This window comes from Natator depressus, chromosome 12 (genome assembly GCF_965152275.1).
Source record: "Natator depressus isolate rNatDep1 chromosome 12, rNatDep2.hap1, whole genome shotgun sequence".
Taxonomy (NCBI): Eukaryota; Metazoa; Chordata; order Testudines; family Cheloniidae; genus Natator; species Natator depressus.
In genome coordinates this window covers 43,545,467-43,568,092 of record NC_134245.1, presented here as the reverse complement: position 1 = coordinate 43,568,092, position 22,626 = coordinate 43,545,467, and the positions used below count along the sequence as shown (strand labels likewise).

The following is a 22,626-nucleotide window of genomic DNA, read 5'->3' as shown; positions in this document are numbered from 1 at the left end:
TGCTACACTGCTTCTATGTATTCAGACTACACAGGGTAGAACAAGGAAAATGTGTGCTGCCAAGTGAAGAGGAGGCAGCCTCTAGTTACATGCCAGGGCGCTCATGCTATAATGGGTAGGGCAGATAGCTACATGGCAAGAATTGAGTTATTGGAGAATTGGCATCTCTCTTAAGATAGTATAGTAGGAAATCACTAACCATAATACTTCAGGCTGCAAACAGAACCCTGTTTTTTTGTTTTTTTAACACTATGGTGCTAGTGAGGTGGGTTTTTTTTTTTTTTAAATGTACCAGGGTTAATGTGGTTATCATGGTGAGCCTATTGCTGAATTTACACAAGTTGAAAATTCTAGGCGCTTACACTATATCTAAAGTTATGTTTGGCTCTAAAGGTCACATTTACTGGTGCTATCTGAAAGGGCCACAGAGTTTCTTTTGTTGGGAGGAGGCAGGATCTTGCAAAATGTTGATAGTGTCCTGTTATTAAAGCTGGTTTCAACTGTGCAGCATGTGCTCCCTGCATCTGAAAAAGTGCTCTTAATAAATAAGCCTTTCATTATTTTAGTGCTGCAGCAGTTAAGGTCCTGTCATCATTTCCATTGTGAACCCTCCTTTTTTATGAGTTAACACTCATCTATATTTGTTATGGGCAGAAACTTGGCACAGCAAGTCTCTGCCTGGAGGGACTTTCTGGCCCTGGTTTTCAAAACTTGGAAGGAAGGCAATAGGTTTAGCTGGGTTTTTTTTGTATCCTTTATCATTAAAAAGGAGCTTTTATCCTTTAAACTGAAACACTGCACCATTTGTCCATAGGCAAAATTAGGCTCTGGCTAGTTAGGACATAAATTGAAGCAGCTGATTATATAATTCAGACACATGATTCACTGGTTTATCACTTAGCCTTCCCTGAAAATTTTAAATGCACCCTACTAATACACAGGTACAGCTACCCAAACCTTGACAGGAACAAGCTTTAACCACAATAGCATGACAGGCTGAAATGACTTTGGCATTTCCTTCATGAATATCTGAAAAACAAGTGATGACTTTATTTCTTCTAACATTAGCTCAGAGATTACTAGCCAGTCTAGACTCAGCAGCCCGGAGTCATGAGGAAAGAACTGCATCAAAGGAATGAGAAAGGGCTCCATAAAGGTCCCTTTATATTGTATCAAGAAGTGGATACATGTAGGTTGGCAGCATAACAGAGCAAGCGATTTTTCTTACTGCACATCCCTGCTTTTGGTAGAACCATTCTCACTTATAGAATGGGAAAGTGACTGAGCCAGGATGTTTGGCGACCACATGACTCCTCCTCCCCCCTCCTTCCCTCTTTTTGTTAACCCTTCACTATTGGCAGTGGCAGCTCAGTTTATGCACTGGACAATGCAGGAAAGGTGTAAAACAAGAACTTTTTCAGGGACTTACTGCAACCCCCATCCCCTCTCTCTCCACCCTGTTCCCCCTTTGCCAGGGTCTCCCATGCCAGGAACTGTGTGTGCCTCTATTCCTACTTCCCCCATTCTCCCCTCCCACCAGAGATTGGTTGTCCCTTCTGTCACTTGCACTGCATGCCCCCCCTTCCCTGGGCTTCCTATACCCCCACCAGAGGTTGTATGCACTCCCCAATTCCCCAACATGCCAGGGGCTCTGTGTGCACACATCCCATTCCTCCCCCCCTTATTCTCCATTCTTTCCTTTCTGTTTCAAGATGTCAAAAATTTAGTACTGTCAACCTGCCAATAGTTTGTCAGCTGTTATGGGGAAATGTGTTAATGTTTGTCTTAACTGGTTCTGTGATCTGTAGCCAATTACAGAGAAGGGTTAAGTTGATAGCTCTGCTAACCAGATGCCACCAGACTCTGTCCCCCCTCATCCTTTTCACCAAAACTCAGTAGGGATCAATCCCCCAGCCTCAACAAGTACCTGAAATTTTGGAGTTGATCAGATGTGATGTTCAACCCTTTTTTCTCATGAAAGAGAGAAATGTCATTACATTGAGTGACAAGGGATATGAGGGAATATCTTTTATTAGACCAACTTCTGTTGGTGAAAGAAACAAGCTTCCAAAGTCCATCTCTTTTACCAACAGCAGTTGGTCTAATAAGATATTCCCTCACCCCACCTTGTATCTCTAATATCCTGGGACCAACATTCCTGCAACAGCACTGCCAACATTAAATTGTGTGTAAGGCCTCACAAGCTCAGCCAAGGAGTCTTTCAAGTGCTGTTTTGTTTGTTGTTTTAATTCTTGCCCTCTGGTGTGGGTTCACCAACAACTCATCTAGGCTGCAGCATGTCTGACTCTCTCATTGTCCCCATCCCAAAAGTGAGATTAATGACACCGGGCAGAAGCCCCAAAGCTGCTGGTTCCCCCTGCCATGCCTTAGTAAAAACAGGCACACTGTATAAAAGCACAGGGAATCCTATGAGCCAATCACCCTGTGAATAGCAAGGCTGAAAGCTTAGGAAAGAGTTAAAAAAAACCCTACATCTCCCAATTGCTGATCTAAAAGCTAGACTGCTGCGGGACAACTAGCCTTATACAACTTGTTCTAACATTACAGCTAGAGAGGAAATGGAAACATTCCAGTCTGGTTTGCAGGTTCACTGGAGACCTTGTTTATGAATAACAAAGGGGGAAAACAAGCACATTCAGAAGATCTGGTTTACGCTGGCTACATGATATCTCACAAGACTTTAGGAAAGGGCGGAGGTAATGAGTTTGAAAATATACTGGTTTGTTTTTATATTAGTGTATTATAGTGCACTAACTGCTAAGACCTGCTGCTTCTCCATCTTAAGTGACTATACCTTCTTCCTAGATGCTTCACATTCCTGCAGTTCACCCCAACTCCAAAATATATTGGGATCTGGCTTGACCTGCTGGTTCCTTACACAAGTTCTAGATATCAACTCCTTTACCCCTACACTGGCTCAGTTCTTTCAAGAGGGCCTGGGATGTTGATGCTGGCTATGAAAAGTATGGGACTAGACAGATCAGACGCAGGTTTTCTCCTCCTACAGCTTTATCACTTCCTACAGGAAACCATAATTTAGCCACTGTGTAAACCAAAAGGATTGGCAAGGAAGGCAATAGGTTTAGCTCCTTTTCTCCCTCCTATGCATTAGAGCAGGATACAGCTGCCATCACCATGCTCAATGGTTTTGTAAAATTTAGGCTATAGCAGGACAGAAGTCTGAGTGAACAGTGGCTCTTGGGTGATTATATAATCTCAGCATCGGGCTAAAGAAATAAAATATGACCACGTGAACAGTCAACTCCCCAGATGGAAGAATCTGGGTGGACCACATGCTTCTAGTTTAACTAGGACATTTTCCACTAGTCTTAGACTGTTCTGCCATGCTGATATCATCTAGTAATATTTTGCTTAGACCCATATATTAAAGCAAAGCCTGTCAGGGACCATATATTGCTACCACAAGCCTCTCCAGCTTCTACCAGGCTCAGTTAACACACAGCACAAGCCAAATGGTAACACTGAGGCCCTTAATGGTACAACCAAGATCTGTTTTCCCAAGGAGAAATGGTTAATAAAAGGCTTGGGTGTCTCAGTGTTAATATTTCTGTCATGTGTCTGTTGGCTTAGACTTCATAATTTCTTATCTCACTGAAAATTGTTTTTAATTGAAATGCAGCATCCTTTCTGCTCTCTGATTCAGATTTTTTTTTAAAAACCTTGCCACTGTAAAATGTGAAGGCATTTATGGAACGATCTGGATATAAAAAATAAAATGACTGATTAAAAGCCCCATTTTTTACCCAACTCTTGTCACATTATCTCTCATCAATGGGGTGATGAGATACCTCGGTCCTCTGGGATTGGTCTTGGCTTGGAGGTATGAGAGAACATATAGTGCCAAACCAACAGGTTTGGGTGCTGTATCTCTTCTGCAGCAGAAGGAAAGGCTGGCATGTCACCCCTTCCTACTTTCATCTCCCTTGTCAAATACATCAGAGCTTGTAGTAGATGGATCAGAAGTTCCCCTACTCATATGCTGTGATAAATGAAGGGGGGGGGACTAGCTCTCTTTTATGGACACTCAGCCAGCCAGCTAGCTAGCTATAAAATCCCTCTGAGTAGCTGTTCTCTACTTGCTTTACCTGTAAAGGGTTAAAAAGTCCACAGGTAAAAAGAAAGGAGTGGGCACCTGACCAAAAGAGCCAATGGGATGGCTAGAACTTTAAAAAATTGAAACAAAACTCCCCCTTGTTGTCTGTGGTTGTTCTCTGGAGAGAGGAGACACGTAGCTGCATTGTTATAAGCAGCTTTAAGCCAGGTATGAGAAATCATCAGATCATACCTAGAATTACTTGGTATTCCCCCAAATATGCAAGTAGATCAGAAAATGTCTAGAAAGACACAATTAGGGTTATTTCCTTTATTTCTGTAAGGCTTGTAGATCTCCTCTGTGCTAACCCCAGATGCTTTTGTTCGCTTGTAACCTTTAAGATGAACCCCCAAGAAAGCTATTTTGGGTGCTTCATTTTTGGAATTACTCCTTTAAAATCTAGCAAAAGCTTAAGTTCCAGATGTATTTTCTTTCTTTTTGTTTTTAATAAAATTTACCTTTCTTAAGAACAAAATTGGATTTTTGGTGTCCTAAGAGGTTTGTGCATATGTTGTTTAATTGCCTGGTGGCAACAGCTAATTTCCTTTGTTTTCTTTCTCAGCTCTTCCCTGAAAGGGGGTGAAAGAGCTTGAGGGTACCCCACAGGGAGGAATTCCCAAGTGCTCCTTCCTAGGTTCAAGTGGGTTTTTGCATTTCGGTGGTGGCGTTTACCAAGCCAAGGTCAGAGAAAAGCTGTAACCTTGGGAGCTTAATACAAGCCTGGAGTGGCAAGTATTAATTTTTAAAATCTTTGCGGGCCCCCACCTTCTGCATTCAAAGTGCCAGAGTGAGGATTCAGCCTTGACATATGCCATGGTACATGCAGCTCAGAAGTGACCACCCAAGCCCACTGGGATCTAATTTATATTTCGTAAAGAATGACATACGCAAGCAGCCATAACAAGTTCCCTTTTCTATCCCCCTCCCTCAGAGCTCAGGCTCAGATTTTTAAAGGTATTGAGGTGTTGCTGGGCTCAGCCTAAATCCCACGCTCCCTTGGAAAATGGGATTTAGTCTCCTAAATCAGTCAGGCATTGCAATGACTCAAATCCCTTTAAACAGCTGGGCCTTAGAGACAAAGTGCTGCCTTCAACTGACAGCCAGAATTTGGCCCACACTCTAAAGCAACATCTCCCACTCTGTGTCTGAAGGCTCCATCAATGCTGGGCTCACACAGCTGCCATTTTATGTAAACTGCAGGTAATCCTTCGTATTCTTGACCCAGGTTCCTAGGGCCTGGCTATGCAACGCTTTCCAAGCTTCTTGATAGTTTGCTGCAGCTTCCTTGTACTCCCAGTAGGTCTCCAACTTCTTCTCCCTGATAGGAAATGCATCACAACAATGGACAGATTTCAGTTCTCTTATTAACAGAGGTTACCTTTCCTTTTTGAACAAATACCCAACCCTGTGAGAGGCCAATCTGCACTGACTGCTCTTCCTGACACTCTTGGCAAACAGGCAGGCATATAAATACTAATCTGCAAGAGTTTTGTGGGAATAAATGGAAAGAGGTGAAAAGGCCTACAACCATCCTACCTCAGACCTATGGACCTAGCAGACAGACTAGGCCTCTTACGAAACTGGATAAGCCTCAGGGGGATGTCACCTGCTCTCTGAAGCTTCCTAGGTTTCTGGGAAGATGGTTAACGAGCTCTGTGCTGTGAAGGAGTTAGGGTTTCTGGACACTTCCAGATTTCTAGAAGGTCTCTGGCTCCTGGGAGGTAGCTCTGTTCAGTTTTCTCCAGGGTGGGTGTGTAAATTCTGCCCAAGTATGGCCTGTTTCTACCTCTCCACTGGTTTCAAGCCTTTGGACCAGCAACAGGATGGGGATACTTTGTACGAGCAGAGTGCAGCAGACAGAGTGGTGCCAGCCATGTGGGAGAGCAGCCAGGCAGAGTCAGCAGTGTGCCTTATGAGCAGACCCACATTCCAGTGGGGTGGAATTGGTCTCATTTTGCTGGAGGATGTATAGCTAAGAGCTGCCCAAGTGGCTGAAGTTCAGAATAATCTTTTTTGCACTCCAAGGCAAACACAGGGTGGTGGAACAATGGAGTCAGAGTCTCTTTACTCCTCTGCCTAGAATGGAATGAAAGAGGCGCAGCAGGGCAACATAACTTTGCTTAACATGCTACTGAGTGATGCCTGTCCCACAGGCACTAGCCATGGCCAACGCATTATAAAATGAGTGGACTACGCCACAGCACGCACATGCAGAACAGCAGTCAGGCATTTACAGCTTAGCTTTCACACACTTCATTGCGATCCACTTTATGTTTCGTTAAATAAACCCCAAATGATTGCAATTAGTGTCTTACTGGGGACATTGCCAATGAAAGACACACCGGAGCTCTGCCCTTCAGAACACATGGAAGATTATGGGTACTAACCTTCAGCACTGAGCTGCAGGCATAGAAGAGCCCTGACAGTGGTCAGCTAGCACATGGGGAAAGCAGACTTCAGGAGACACCACAGGTCAAAGAAGGGCTCTGGACACTGCCACACCCCCCTTACCTCTCGCCCTAACAGCTCCGATTACAACACATGGAAGCCAAGGCAACACAAAAAGTGCAGTATGGCTGATTTAGGGCATATCTACACTGCACGCTCCTTATGGCAGGGTGCAGAGCACATACACTACACACACACCCCCACAGCTCAGATGTATGTAGCTGTGAAGGGGTGAGGTGCTGCTTCAGCAAGTAAAGAGACACCTGAACGGCTAGGGCACGTACCTTACATGGCTCTCTAGATGTGCAAGCAGTTCCACCCACCTACATTGCTATTTTTAGGTGTCTTCCAGGAAGCAGCAACATGTCCCTCCAGCTCCCAGTCGGCTCTGAGCACTGCCCCTGCCTGCAGTCACCACCCCACCCCAGCTTCCAGTGGTCGTGGTTTCTGGCCAATGGGAGCTGCAGAGCCAGCACACAGGGCAGGGGCAGCATGTGGAGCCCCCCGGCCGTGTCTCCGCTTAGGAGCCAGAGGGACATGTTGCTTCTTCCTGAGAGCCGCACGAAGCTGGAAGCCTGCCAGCCCCACAGCAACTGGAATTTTAACGGCCCAGTCAGCAGTGCTGACTGGAGCTGCCAGGGTCCCTTTTCTTGCCACAGGTGTTCTGGTTGAAAACTGGACATCAGGCAAACGTAGTGTAGTGTCCCACTGCCTCCCTGGTGCTGGAGCCTTTCCCCACCACAGGGAAAGGCTCTGGCAGGGGGGCAGCAGCGGTGAAAGGCTCACGCAGCTCCCTGCTTCCAGAGCCTTTCCCTGTTTCCTCCTCACTGTCAGAGCCTTTCACGGTCACATGTAGCTACATGCTGCAGGGTGGACACAGTCTGCTTTTCACTGCGGTATGTAGCTATGCACACCCTATGCACCACTGCCAGGAGTGTGCAGCACAGACATACCCTGAGTTTTCTCTCCCCATTCCTCCAGCACAGAGGTGGGCAAACTACGGCCCGTGGGACCATCCTGCCTGCCCCCTGAGCTCCCGGCCGGGGAGGCTAGCCCCCGGCCCCTCCTCCGCTGTCCCCCCTCCGCCGCAGCCACGCCGCCGCTTGCACCCGCCCACCTCCCAGGCTTTCCAATAATCCTGTCCTGCTGCTCTGAGCGACATGGTGGGTGTGTGTGTGTGTTTGTGTGTGTGGGGGGGGGGATTGGATAAGGGAGAGGAGGTCCCGGGGGGCAGTCAGGGGACAGAGAGGGGTTGGATGGGGCGGAGGTTCGGGGTGGGGAGGTCAGGAGACAGGGCGTTGATTAGGGGGTGGGGTCCTGGGGGCACAGTTAGGGATGGGAGTCCTGGGAGGGGGCAGTCAGGGGACAAGGAGCGGGGGTTGGATGGGTCGGGGGTCCCGGCGGGGCTGTAAGGGGGCAGGGGTGTGGATAGGGGTTGGGGCAGTCAGGGGACCGGGAGCAGGGGGGGTTGGATAGGGGATGGGGTTCTGGGGGGACGGTTAGGGGCCAGGGATCCCAGGAGGGGGTGGTCAGGGGACAAGGAGCGGGGGGTGTTGGATGCGTCGGGGGTCCTGGGGGGGGAAGTCAGGGGCGGGAAGTGGGAGGGGGAGGATAGGGGGGCTGGGGGCCAGGCTGTTTGCAGAGGCACAGCCTTCCCTACCTGGCCCTCCATACCGTTTCGCAACCCCGATGTGGCCCTCGGGCCAAAAAATTTGCCCACCCCTGCTCCAGCACATGCTACTACCAACTAGCACAGCACACCAGCATTGCCTACTCCAAGATCCCACCACTGGGGAGCAACAACTGTGATGTGAAGAGAGTTCTGATTACACTTAATGGGTTGTCACAGACTCATCTCTTTGGCCAGAGACTCCCCTGCACTTGCATTTGCCCTCCTGTATTTAAGGGGCTGTTAGTAAATTTAGGTCTCCTCGTTGTTTATGTAAATCAGTGTTATATGAGAAACGCTCACATGATCAGCAGGCAAGAAAAGAGATGATCTATTCTCCTGTAGCCCCAGGCAAATCTCTGAAAAAATCTGACACATTGGCATATGCATGTATTCAACCCTACTCTTCTCCACAGCACAAAAGCCACACCTTTGATCCATTATTCAGTTTCAAACTTTACTTTCAAGTCTTCATCCATACTTGAGATCACATATCTATTTAGTAAAGGTAACTGTGTTAACATAATGTACCAGGACAAAGTACCACAAGGACATTCTGATTAAAAAATTAGAAGTATACTAAATAAACGCAATGTACATAAGTGGATTCAAAACTGGCTGATAGACCTTCAAAATGTAATTGTTAATGGGGAATTGCCCTCAAATTGGGGTGCATCCAATAGAGTCCCCAAGGGATCTGGTTTTCGGCCTGTTTATTTAATATCTTTATCAATGCTCTGGAAGAAAATATAAAATCATTCCTAGTACAGGTGATAGACTGCTGAAGCAATAAATAATGATGAAGACAGAGCAGTCATACAGAATGATCTCGACTGTTTGGTAACACAGACCTATTCAAACAAAATTCTTTTTAACACAGTGAAATGCAAGGTCATGAATCTAGGGACAAAAAATACAGGCCACACCTACAGAACAATACTCTGGGGGAACAATGCTCTGGAAAGAAGTGACAGTGTGAGAGTGCAGGGATACTACGCTTGTTAACTTCAGCTAAGCTTCTCCCTCCTCTTGCATTTGTGCTTATGTTTAACTGAAAGTTTACAAGCAAGTTGTCATAAATATAAAGGGAAGGATAAACCCCTTTAAAATCCCTCCTGGCCAGAGGAAAAATCCTCTCACCTGTAAAGGGTTAAGAAGCTAAAGGTAACCTCGCTGGCACCTGACCAAAATGACTAATGAGGAGACAAGATACTTTTAAAAGCTGGGAGGAGGGAGAAAAACAAAGGGTCTGTGTCTGTCCGTATGATGCTTTTGCCGGAGACAGAACAGGAATGGAGTCTTAGAACTTAGTAAGTAATCTAGCTAGGTATGTGTTAGATTATGATTTCTTTAAATGGCTGAGAAAATAGCTGTGCTGAATAGAATGAATATTCCTGTCTGTGTGTCTTTTTTGTAACTTAAGGTTTTGCCTAGAGGGATTCTCTGTGTTTTGAATCTAATTACCCTGTAAGGTATTCACCATCCTGATTTTACAGAAATGATTCTTTTTTTACTTCTATTAAAAGTCTTCTTGTAAGGAACCTGAATGCTTTTTCATTGCCCTAAGATCCAAGGGTTTGGGTCTGTGGTCACCTATGCAAATTGGTGAGGATTTTTACCAAACCTTCCCCAGGAAGTGGGGTGCAAGGGTTGGGAGGATTTTGGGGGGAAAGACGGTTCCAAACTACATTTTTTCAGGAACCCAGATAAAGTTTGGTGGTAGCAGTGGAAGTCCAAGGGTAAAATAGTTTGTACCTTGGGGAAGTTTTAACTTAAGCTGGTAAAAGTAAGCTTAGGGGGTTTTCATGCAGGGCCCCACATCTGTACCCTACAGTTCAGAGTGGGGAAGGAACCTTGACACAAGTCTTGAAAAATTTACTCAGACCTATTAGCCAGAGAACTAAGCCTGCCAGCCATGATGAAAGAAACCTATGCTGCCCTATCCCCAAGGCCTCACGCCCTGCAATTTAAAGGAATTAGTAATCAGAGTCCCTGGAGCAAACAAGCTCTCCACAGGAGATGAGCTGCAATTAAATATAGTGTGCATAGAGATCCCCCAGGTGAGAGGCGGAGAGGGGAAGAAAAAGGAAAGTACAGTTGAAGAGGTAGGTGAACCAGGATGGCATGGAGTCCCAAAGACCAAGGTGGCAATGCTGTTAGGGAGGAGGGACTGATCAATCATCATAAGTAGCAGAAAGACCTGGGAACAGACAAGGGACCCATGGACTTAACCCATAGGAGGCAGTTGGTGACTTTGGAAAAAAATGTATCAATGGAGTAATGGGGGCAGATTGCAAGGGATCAAGAAGGGAATCAGAGAAATGAAGGCAGGAACTTAGGAGGCAAAGTGAAGAGAAGATGGACTGATGGCCATAAGAAAGTGGAGTCTAGGGAGCGTAAGGTAGGAGACACCAGGATGCACTTGAACGCAGAAGAAAAGGAGTTGGTGAGGCAGGCAGACAGACAGGGGATTGGGGAGAAAGGCAGCTAAACAAATGAGAGTCAGGAGGGATGGTTTGACAGCTTGGAAATCAATAGAAAAATTCCACTCTGAATCAGAGCCCAGAGTGAAGGAAGAGAATATGTTGTGAAGAGTGGCACGAAGTGGAAGTGGAGGGGGAACAGTGGTTTGAAGTTACCCGCTATAGTGTTTTGGTCAGTAGCAGGAAAGCAGCAGGGCAGGCTGAGTGGAGAGCTAGGTCCCCCTGCTGTACACACTAAGCTTGTATAGCCTGTATCAGAGACACTCGTATCTGTGTGTCTGCTGAACTGTGTCACAAGGAAAAGTCCAGAGACAGAAAATGATAAAAGGACAAAAATGCCACAGGAAATTACAAAACCACAGGAATCCTGAAAAGGCTTGAGGTGAAAGAGTGTTATGTAAGCAGCACATGGCCAGCCTTCCAATCACGCAGCAGCATGTCCCCAATGCACCACACAAACCCAGCTCCTACCATCCCAGTTATGAAGAAGTCACGTTGGACAAACAACTGAAGTAGAGCTCCCCGTGCAATGCTGTGGCTTAAAGGACAAATTCTTGGATGTTTAAAACGTGTACATATCCAGCAGAAGTGGGGAGGTGGTATTGCCTCTCTCTACTCAAATAATGTTCTACTTTTCTTGTCCACACTTCAAAAAGATGTTGAAAAACTGGAGAGGGCTCAGAGGGGGTACAAAAATGATTCAGGGTCTAAAAAAAATCCCAGTAAGAGATTTAAAGAGTTCAGTCTGTTCAGCTCATCAAATAGAAGGTTGAGGGGCAACTTGATCACAGTCTAGAAGTATCTACACGAGGAGAAGATTTTTCAGGGATCTTTAAGCCTTCTGAGAAAAGCATAAATGAAATCCAATGGGGGGAGCTGAAAAATCCTAACTGGAAATAAGACAGTTTTTTCCAACAATTGGGATATTTAACCTTTGGAACAGATTAACAATGGATGTGGTAGATTCATCATCACTTGGAATCTTGAAATCAAGATTAGATGTCTCTTTCTAACATATATGATCTAGAGTTCAACCAGAAGTTATGGGCTTGATGCAGCAGTGGTGGATGGAGTTCTATGGCCTGTGGTATTATATACAGGTCAGACTACAGGTCATACAGAATGGTCCCTTCTGGCTTAAAAACCTATGCATTGCTTTCTTTAGTAACATAGTAACAAACTCTATTAGAGTTCTTTGAAGGGGTCAACAAACATGTGGACAAGGGGATCCAGTGGACATAGTGTACTTAGATTTCCAGAAAGCCTTTGATAAGGTCCCTCACCAAAGGCTCTTATGTAAATTAAGTTCTCATGGGATAAGAGGGGAGATCCTTTCATGGATTGAGAACTGGTTAAAAGACAGGGAACAAAGGGTAGGAATAAATGGTAAATTTTCAGAATGGAGAGGGGTAACTAGTGGTGTTCCCAAGGGTCAGTCCTAGGACCAATCCTATTCAACCTATTCATAAATAATCTGGAGAAAGGGATAAACAATGAGGTGGCAAAGTTTGCAGATGATACTAAACTGCTCAAGATAGTTAAGACCAAAGCAGACTGTGAAGAACTTCAAAAATCTCACAAAACTAAGTGACTTGGCAATAAAATGGCAAATGAAATTTAATGTGGATAAATGTAAAGTAATGCACATTGGAAAAAATAACGCCAGCTATACATACAGTATGATGGGGGCTAATTTAGCTACACCTAATCAGGAGAAAGATCTTGAAGTCATCGTGGATAGTTCTCTGAAGACATCCATGCAGTGTGCAGCGGCAGTCAAAAAAGCAAACGGGATGTTAGGAATCATTAAAAAAGGGATAGAGAATAAGACAGAGAATATCTTATTGCCCTTATATAAATCCATGGTACGCCCACATCCCCTCATCTCAAAAAAGATATACTAGCATTAGAAAAGGTTCAGAAAAGGGCAACTAAAATGATTAGGGGTTTGGAATGGATAGCATATGAGGACAGATTAAAGAGGCTAGGACTTTTCAGCTTGTAAGAGGAGACTAAGGAGGGATATGATAGAGGTATATAAAATCATGTGTGGTGTGGAGAAAGTGAATAAGGAAAAGTTTTTTACTAGTTCCCATAATATAAGAACTAGGGACCATCAAATGAATTTAATGGGTAGCAGGTTTAAAACAAATAAAAGGAAGTTCGTCTTCACTCAGCCCACAGTCAACCTGTGGAACTCCTTGCCTGAGGCGGTTGTGAAGGCTAGGACTATAACAGGGTTTAAAAGAGAACTGGATAAATTCATGGAGGTTAAGTCCATTAATGGCTATCAGCCAGGATTGGTAAGGACTGGTGTCCATAGACTCTGTTTGTCAGAGGGTGGAGATGGATGGCAGGAGAGAGATCATTGATCATTACCCATTAGGTTCACTCCCTCTGGGGCACCTGGCACTGGCCACTGTCGATAGACAGGATACTGGGCTGGATGGACCTTTGGTCTTGTCCAGTATGGCCATTCTTATGTTCTTATAATGAAATTCCCACTAGGTAAGAGTTTCTGCTTTTACTAAAAGTCTCTATGCACAAAACAGATACAGCCCATGAAGCAGACATGCAAGCTGTTCACACTGGCCCCCACTCCCCATGGGCCTTCTCTGTGACCTGAAGGGAAAAGCGTTTAGCCCTTGGACTTCTCTCTGCTGACACTAGTGCCTTTACTGGCAATTAGTAACAGCTACAACAGTGGTTTTTGTGATGTGGACACCTGTGCACTAGGAAATGCACTGAGACCCACCTAATTATTTCACAAATAGTAAACAGTGGCTAATTATCACCCCTGGTTTCTGCTGTGCCAACACTGGCTGGATTTTAACCCAATTATTTCTCATCCTTGCTCACCTGAACTAGCAAGTCCCCCAAAAACTTTTTCATATCCTGGTCTCACTTGAATACAAGAGGTACCATTACTGCTAACTTACCAACTGGGTAAGAAAGCACATACTGCACTTGCCAATATCCAAATGTTGTAGCCTTAAAAAGTCAAATTGTAATGCTGATCCCAGCAGTAATCAAATTCCCTTATATTGGCAGCCTCTGGTTTCATCAGAGCCACTCTTGGAATCTGTTGAGATTCTCCTTATAACCAATCAGAGAGAGTAATTTCTCACCTGAGAGATTCTGGCAGATTCTCCTGTGAAATATTAGCCATCAGCCTTTGGAATACATGGAAAAGTTCCACCTTACAGATCCGGGACCTAAGAAGAAGAAGAAACTCAATTCAAATCATCAGCCGTAGGACAATTAAACAGCAGTTTTGCTGTAGACACCTGTCTCATTAGGCCTACAGCAATGATGGATAATTTGCTCCTTTCCTCAATTATAAATGCTTTGCCTAGGATAATTTTACAAACAACTAGCCACCTCCCAGAGTCTTGTACATCTAGAACTGCTCTCAGGGGGAAGAAGAGGATGCCACAAGAAAGGAGCTTTTAAACAAATGAACTTTTGTTTGTTTGTAAAACCTTGAATAGTTTTACAGATGAGGTTGATATGTTGGAGAAAATGGTCCCCTGCTTCTATTCTACGCCTTGTGGAGGTGACAGTAACTAACTTCACTTACTGGAAAAGTCTGGTTAGTTATAAACACTATCTTCTATGAATTTTTTTAGGGCGTTTACAAAGTTACTCCCTGTTCAAATGGTGGTAATTTTATAAATATTTAGAAAGAGGCCATAATGATAAAATACAACTACAATTAGCAGTTCTGTAGGTTTCTGAGATAATTTAGAGTTGGTTTTCTAATTATAGTTTTAAATTTTCAAATAATGAGTTTGCTAGAGAAGTGAAAGGAGTGAAATGAGGAGAAAGGAAGGGTCATGGAAAGCCAAAAGGGAGAGGCAGTCATTCATACAATCACCTTAGAACAGCCATAGGCCAGTATACCCTGACAAAGACAACAATGGGATACAAAATTCTGATTCACATTTCTATAGTATCAGGAGCATTTTCTGGCCTCTCTCTTTCTGGCTGTGTTCAGCAGTGTCATGGGAATCTGGAATGGTATGCTTACTTTTACAATTCACATGAGAACAGCCCAGACAAAGACCCTTTATTAATTTCTTGAAGGATGTAAAGGGATCCGAAACTATTTAACTTCTGCTGCTCCATCTGAGCTCCCCACTCTCCTGTCCCTTCACTTGAAGTGATACATTGATAAAGAGCTACATTGTCCAAGAGGCAAGCTGTAAAGCTGTCCTAGCCAGTGCTATGTCAGACTACAGAGGGGACATTTCAATATCCCCACAGCATCCTGTGCATGAGATTGTGCCCCTGCCAGCCCACATCCATCTCAGAGACGAGGGGCTCAGCACCAAACATCAAGCAAGAGAACAACCCACAAGGCTTTGACAGAACTGCCAACAATTACATTATTTATCATGAATAAAAACCCTCAGTAAGACAGATTGGGGGGAAGGGGATTAAAATCCTGCGCTGCCTCACAGGGGTGCCAGGCAGACACACTCAGTACTGGCTGCGAGACACTCTGATGTTATGGTGGTGCAACATCGAAAGGCCCATCAGTAAATAAGGAAAGTGAGTGCCATTTGAAAATTATGATTTATAAGGAAGGCCTAGAAGGTGGACTTTTTTAAATAGTTTGTTTCCTGACAATTTTTTAACCTTAGAAATAGCAGGAATATCAAGTCTTCTCTTTCCTGTTTTTGCCAGAAGACTTTTTGGAGACCTGGGTAAGTAGAATGGAGAATGCCTTCAGCCTTAAATGAATGCTTAGAATATTGAGCCTTTAACAAAGATATTTTATTCTGTTTGGTGGTTTGGTTAATTTTCATTAAGAAAAGCCAACCAAAAAAAAAAAAAAAAACCAACCCAGACTGTATAAAACTGCTTCCTCCTTCAGTTAATCAGGTTTCACTTCCTTGGTATCTGTTACGTCGTAATCCTAAATGCCATAAAGAGCCTATTATATAATTTTAGTAATAATAGTCATCCATAAAGTCTTCCAGGAAAAACAGTAGACAAGACACGAATTTCTAATGGAACAAACTAAGCCTTTACGTTGGAGCTTTAGTTACAAAGAAAGAAAAGAGTATACACCCCTTGGCAATCAACACTGGATTTTTTTTTCCAAATGTGTTAAATTAGTGCAGATGAAGAGTCCTACTTAGCCACAGAACAGATAGCATGGAGCACAGCCTTATAAGCTTCCCTCACACCATCCATCAGCTCACCCATTCAGGATGAGAGGTTAATTCAACCTCCATAGTCCATTCAGTTCTTGGCCACTCTGCTCTGACTTTATTGCAATTATATAAAGTGCACTTATCCACAGTTCTAGGAGCAGGTATTATTATTTAACGTGTTTATTACAGCAGTGCCGAAGGGCCTGCCAAGAACAGAACTAGGCACTGTACAAACACAGAGCAGCAGACAGTCCCTGTGCTGAAGAACTTACAGTGTAACTAGACTAGACCGACACAAGGTGGGGGGAGGGGTAGAACACACCAACAGAGTGAGCAATGTGATGACACCAAACAGCATGCTAGTTCCACCTTTGGGGAGGAGGAGGCGAAGAAGGCAGGTAAAGGGGCTACTTAAGAGGAGATAAGCTAAAGGGAAAGAAAAGGGAAGGGGGTGAGGGGGACAGGGCAGGGGGGAAGAGGGTAAGAGGGGCAGATGTGGAGTGACGATGAGGTGAGGAGACTGAGGGATGGATGGAACAAGCAGCCAATCAGCACAGAGCAGGAAGAGTCCAATGAAAACTCCAGAAAGATCTAAGAGTCCATAGGTCTCTGGCTGGTTCCTCTCACTGAACAAACAAACAATTAGTACAAAATGTGCAAACAATTTACAAAACAACTTACAAACATCAAATAGGCTCATCTACATTAATTAATATTGTCCCAAATACCACACTTTTAAGTTAAAACTATAAAGCTCTTGGTCTTCCTGTTCCTAGAGAGGAGCTGGAAACATTGTACAGTGGACTTTTAATAAAGGTAGACAGTAATTCTAAGTCAAGGAGATTTTTCTCCTGGAAGCATGGCATCTTGTCTTAGTGTCTCCTTCAGAAAGACTAAATCTAGGACTCTCCTCCCCAGCACCTCATTCACTACTGCTCAATTCCCAGCCCATGGGAAAACAGACAGGTCATGCAAGGCACCAGTTAATGGATTGGTAATGTGGACAATGGACTACCATACCAGAACACAGCCAAGACTGCCAACTATTTTCCCATTTATCTGCGGGGTGGGTCTTGCCTACATGCTCAGGGTCTAACTGATCACCATATTTGGGGTCAGGAAGGAATTTTCCTCCAGGTCAGATTGGCTGAGACCGTGGGGGCTTTTCGACTTCTCCAGCAGCCTGGGGCACGTGCAGGTTTAAACTAGCGTAAATGCTGAATTCTCTGTAACTTGAAGTCTTTAAACCATGATTTGAGGACTTCAGTAACTCGGTTAGAGATCTATTTCAGGCGTGGGGAAGGTTCTGTGGCCTGTGCTGTACAGGAGGTCAGACTAGATGATCACAATAGTCCCTTCTGACCTTAAAGTCTATGAGTTTTCTTTCAAACAGGCTACTGAACAAGCTACAACTTTTGGTTGTCACTCACCTGACCTGGAATTCAGCAACCCACGGCAAAAGTCTCTATATCCCATCATCAATTCTGAGATATCACATCCCAACTTATCAGCATTTTCGATATGTCAATCCCCAGACACATTCATATTACAGAAACCAGCAGCCCTGTCCACAGTAGTGCAATTTTTCAAAAGTTTTTCAAAGAGACATTATTAAGGGCATAGGAGCAAACTATCCCACTGTGTAAGAAAGATAGGAAGTATGGCAAGAGACCACCCTGGCTAAACCAGGACTTAAACCTCAAAAAGAGTCCTACAAAAAGTGGAAACTCAGTCAAATTACAAATGATTTATATAAACAAATAACACAAGTATGTAGGGACAAAATTAGAAAAACCAAGGCATGAAATGAGATCAGACTAGCTAGGGACATAAAAGGAAACAAGAAAACATTCTACAAATACATTAGAAGCAAGAGGAAGACCAAGGACAGAGTAGGCCCATTACTCAATGATGGGGGAAAGACAATAACAGAAAATGTGGAAATGGCATAGGTGCTTAATGACTTTTGTTTCAGTTTTCACCAAGAAGGGTGGTGGCAACTGGACGTCTAACATAGTGAATGCCAGTGAAAATGAGGTAGGATCAGAGTCTAAAATAGGGAAAGAACAAGTCAAAAATTACTTAGACAAATTAGAAGTCTTCAAATCACCAGGGCCTGATGAAATGCATCAGACTACTCAAGGAGTTGACTGAGGAGATATCTGAGCCATTAGCAATTATCTTTGAAAAGTCATGGAAGATGGGAGACATTCCAGAAGACTAGAAAAGGGCAAATATAGTGCCCATCTATGAAAAGGAAAATAAGGACAACCCAGGGAATTACACACCAGTCAGCTTAACTTTTGTACCTGAAAAGATAACGGAGCAAATAATTAAGTAATCAATTTGCAAACACCTAGAAGAGAATAAGGTGATAAATAACAGTCAGCATGGATCTGTCAAGAACAAATAGTGTCAAACCAACCTGATAGCTTTGAGACGGTAACAAGCCTTGTAGATGGGGGGAAGCAGTAGATGTGGTATATCTTGACTTTAGTAAGTCTTTTGATACTGTCTCGCATGACCTTCTCATAAACAAACTAGGGAAATACAACCTAGATGGAGCTACTATAAGGTGGGTGCATAACCGGTTGGAAAATCGTTCCAAGAGAGTAGTTATCAGTGGTTCACAGTCATGCTGGAAAAGCATAACGAGTGGGGTCCTGCAGGAATTGGTTCACGGTCCGGTTCTGTTCAATATCTTCATCAATGATTTAGATAATGGCGTAGAGAGTACACTTATAAAGTTTTTGGACGAGACCACGCTGGGAGGGGTTGCAAGTGCTTTGGAGGATAGGATTAAAATTCAAAATGGTCTGGACAAACTGGAGAAATGGTCTGAAGTAAATAGGATGAAATTCAATAAGGACAAATGGAAAGTACTCCACTTAGGAAGGAACAATCAGTTGCACACATACAAAATGGGAAATGACTGCTTAGGAAGGAGTACTGCAGAAAGGGATCTGGGGGTCATAGTGGATCACAAGCTAAATATGAGGCAACAGTGTCACGCTGTTGCAAAAAAAGCAAACATCATTCTGCGATGTTGTAGCGGGGTGGTCACCCTGCTCTGTCCCTGAAGGGGTTAAAACAGCCTTGGGAGAGGGCTGCCCTGGACAGGGCTGCGGCTGGGGGAAGAGAAGTGAGAACAGCTGGGAGAAGCTGAGTAAGTAGCTGACCAAAGCTGTGGCCAGCTCAATCAGGGCCCAGATGGCCCTTATAAGAGGGCTGTGGGCCAGAAGCAAGAGGAGTCTCACTCTGCCCTGGAGTAGGAAGGGCTAGCTGCCTGAGAATGAGGTGCCTGAAGCGGAGCAGAGCTGGGGAAAAGGACAAGAGGAGCTAGGGAGCTCCAGCCTGGTAAATCCCCAGGCTGCAGGGCCTTGGTGAAGGCCTACAAAGGTACTGGGGCTGCAGAGGGGCAGTCTGGGAATAGGCAGAGGCAGCTGGTCCTAACCCCTTGCCAACGATGAGTGGCCATTACAGACTGCAGTCTGCCCCAGTGAGTGGGTGCTAGATGATGATTGGCAGTAGCCACTGAGGCAAGGTGGGTTCAGAGGGTTGGGGGCTCTCCTGGGAGGCGAGACCCAGAGTGTGGGGGCACTGCCAGGGGGCAGGACCCCAAGGTGAAGGGGCACCAGGGTCCGGGAGGGACACGAGGGGCGAGCAGCAGGCGAGACACCAGCCTGCAGAGGGCGCTCCTTATGCTGGAGAGCTAATTCTTGAGAGCAGGAGGCGCCGTGCTGGTGAGTCGCCCCGCTACAGATGTATTCACAGGAGTACTGTAAGCAAGACATGAGAAGTAATTCTTCCACTCTACTCTGCGCTGATTAGGTCTCAACTGGAGTACTGTGTGCAGTTCTGGGTGCCACATTTCAGGAAAGATGTGGACAAATTGGAGAAAGTCCAGAGAAGAGCACCAAGAATTATTAAAGGTCTAGAAAACATGACCTATGTGGGAAGATTGAAAAAAATTGGGTTTGTTTAGTCTGGAGAAAAGAAGACAGAGGGGACATAAGTTTTCAAGTACATAAAAGGTTGTTACAAGGAGGAGGGAGAAAAATTGTTGTTCTTAACCTCTGAGGATACGACAAGAAGCAATGGGCTTAAATTTCAGCAGTTTAGGTTGGACATTAGAAAAAACTTCCTAACTGTCAGAGTGGTTAAGAACTGAAATAAATTGCCCAGGGAGGCTGTGGAATCTCCATCATTGGGGATTTTTAAGAGCAGGTTGGACAAACACCTGTCAGAGATGGTCTAGATAATACTTAGTCCTGCCTTGAGTGCAGGGGACTGGACTAGATGACCTCTCGAGGTCCCTTCCAGTTCTATGATTCTATAGGAAATTTCATAGGAAATTTGTCATTCCAAACTGGACAGGACAAAACAGCAATTTCTTCTAAAAAGTGCAGCCTGGAGGACAGAGGTCAGCTTCTATTTTTGACATGTTAATGACCACAGAAGAGCAACTGTCATGGAAAAAAGTAAGACAGAAGTGCTAGAAAATAAACTACAAGTGTTCCAGCTTCCAATAAAGTGATTACACTTCACACAAAAAGAAAAAAGAAAAGGAGTACTTGTGGCACCTTAGAGACTAACCAGTTTATTTGAGCATGAGCTTTCGTGAGCTACAGCTCACTTCATCGGATGCATAGCATATCGTGGAAACTGCAGAAGACATTATATACACACAGAGACCATGAAACAAAACTTCCTCCCACCCCACTGTCCTGCTGCTAACAGCTGTTAGCAGCAGGACAGTGGGGTGGGAGGAAGTTTTGTTTCATGGTCTCTGTGTGTATATAATGTCTTCTGCAGTTTCCACGATATGCTATGCATCCGATGAAGTGAGCTGTAGCTCACGAAAGCTCATGCTCAAATAAACTGGTTAGTCTCTAAGGTGCCACAAGTACTCCTTTTCTTTTTACGAATACAGACTAACACGGCTGTTACTCTGAAACTTCACACAAAGCGAGCAGAAATAAGATTTGCAGCCTGCAAGGGAAAACACACATCTCAAACAAGTGCAACCAAGGAAATCAATTACTCCAACAATAAAGGAAGCACTGGAACAATCCTCACTGAAAAGACGATGGCCACATGTGAAAATTTTATCAAATAACAGGCTCATCTCCTACCCAATAACCAGGATGGAGGCCTCTGCCTTCTGCTAGGCAGAGAATGACTATTTAGTCTACATCAACAAAAGATTCTGGTTTCATATAAAAATATCCCCCCTTGCTTTAATTATTAGAAAAATTTTATTAGGCAAAGGTAACAAGAAACATCCCAGTGAAGGGGCTAAGCCTATAAAACACAGGCCCCGCCTATACTCTCTATCTTGTGCAGTAGGAACATGGTCTGGAATGGAACAAAAGTGGGGATTTCTTCCCCATCCCTTAACTCCCTCTCGATGCCCGCAGTCCCTACACACCACATTCTATGTCAAAAAGAAAGAGAGGGGGGAACATACACTGATAAGAATACACTCCCAAAGAGACATCACAAGCCCTTACTACCACCACACCTGGTCTGGTGACTTCCGATTCCTTTCTTTGTTGTTCCCTGCTTGAAGCCATTTGAGGTGACATCCAGAGGTTGCTCAGGGACAGCACTCCAGCTGATAGCTGGGGAAAAAAAGATCATGAACAAGGAGATTCTCAGCAGAAAATCAAAACTCTCAATACTGCAAAACAGAAGGGTTTGTGATGACAACATACCACTATCCAGACTAATTCAGGTAAACTTGAAAGATTACAATGCTAGTGGCATATTCATTTCAGTCTCATCAGGGATGAGTCTGGAGTTTCATAGGGAAACATTTCAATTAAACATTCCTTCCCTTCCCAATAACCCACTAGACTCCCGAGACAGACATTAAAATTAGAGATGGCAAAGACCAATCATGTATTCTAGGGGCAGATTTTCAAAGGTATATAAGAACCTAAAGATGCTGATAGGCACCTAGTGGGATTTTCAGAAGCACCTATTTACATCTTTTGACACCTAAATACCTTTAACATCTGGCCCTTAGTCTCTCTTCCCCACAAGGCAGGAGAGTTCCCTCCAATATACTCTGTCATGTTTTGGCCAAACACATTTTAAGTGTCCCAGACAACAAGGCTTCCCCTTGCTTTGCTAGATATATTAGATTGTGGAATATTCCATCTCATGCCAAAGTTTTGCATACTAGTCAGCCTATATTCTTGCTGCTGTCTCCCCCCACCCCACCCCTATGCCACCCTAAATAATCCGTCAACCTTTTTCCACACTTATACCTTTCAAATATCGGTAAACATATCCTAAAGTTATATCAGAAATTAGCAAACAAATAAAGGCTCAGTAGAAGAGCAGGGAAGAGCTGATATTTATCTATCCCTCTCTCCTATACTTTGTCTGTTTCTACTCATCTTAGATTGTAAAGTCTCTGGTGCCAGGACTATATATTCCTATAAGGGCTGAAAGTGCTTAGCATTGTGTGGGTACTATTGTAATATAAATACATTAATAATAAACACTAACAATAATTTACCCAATTTATCATCGCATAAACTAGCTACAACTCCTTTACCCTCTCCTTACAAATCTCTACAGCCTCATGATAAATTATTTTTGTTCATCTCTGAATTCCCTCTTTTTCGGTCTTCCTGGTAACATGGCACAGATGCAGTTGTATCAAGCAGCATATGGAGAGCCCATTGCTGCTCAGCTCCATGATACAATGCCTCTGTG

At 44.2% G+C, this 22,626-nt stretch overlaps 1 protein-coding gene across 4 annotated transcripts in view; it reads right to left on the bottom strand.

Annotated features, from left to right (window-relative positions):
- Positions 1-1,673: 1,673 nt before the first annotated feature.
- Positions 1,674-22,626, bottom strand: part of ADAT1 (adenosine deaminase tRNA specific 1) — a 62,906-nt gene continuing 41,953 nt past the window's right edge. For all 4 annotated transcript variants that reach the window (XM_074969035.1, XM_074969034.1, XM_074969036.1 and 1 more), the window contains 3 exons: positions 21,422-21,521; positions 13,864-13,950; positions 1,674-5,453 (listed from right to left, as the gene is read on the bottom strand). In XM_074969035.1, coding sequence (XP_074825136.1) covers positions 5,321-5,453; positions 13,864-13,950; positions 21,422-21,521 — 320 coding nt within the window. In that variant the 3' untranslated portion in view covers positions 1,674-5,320. The remainder of the gene's footprint in view (positions 5,454-13,863; positions 13,951-21,421; positions 21,522-22,626) is intronic.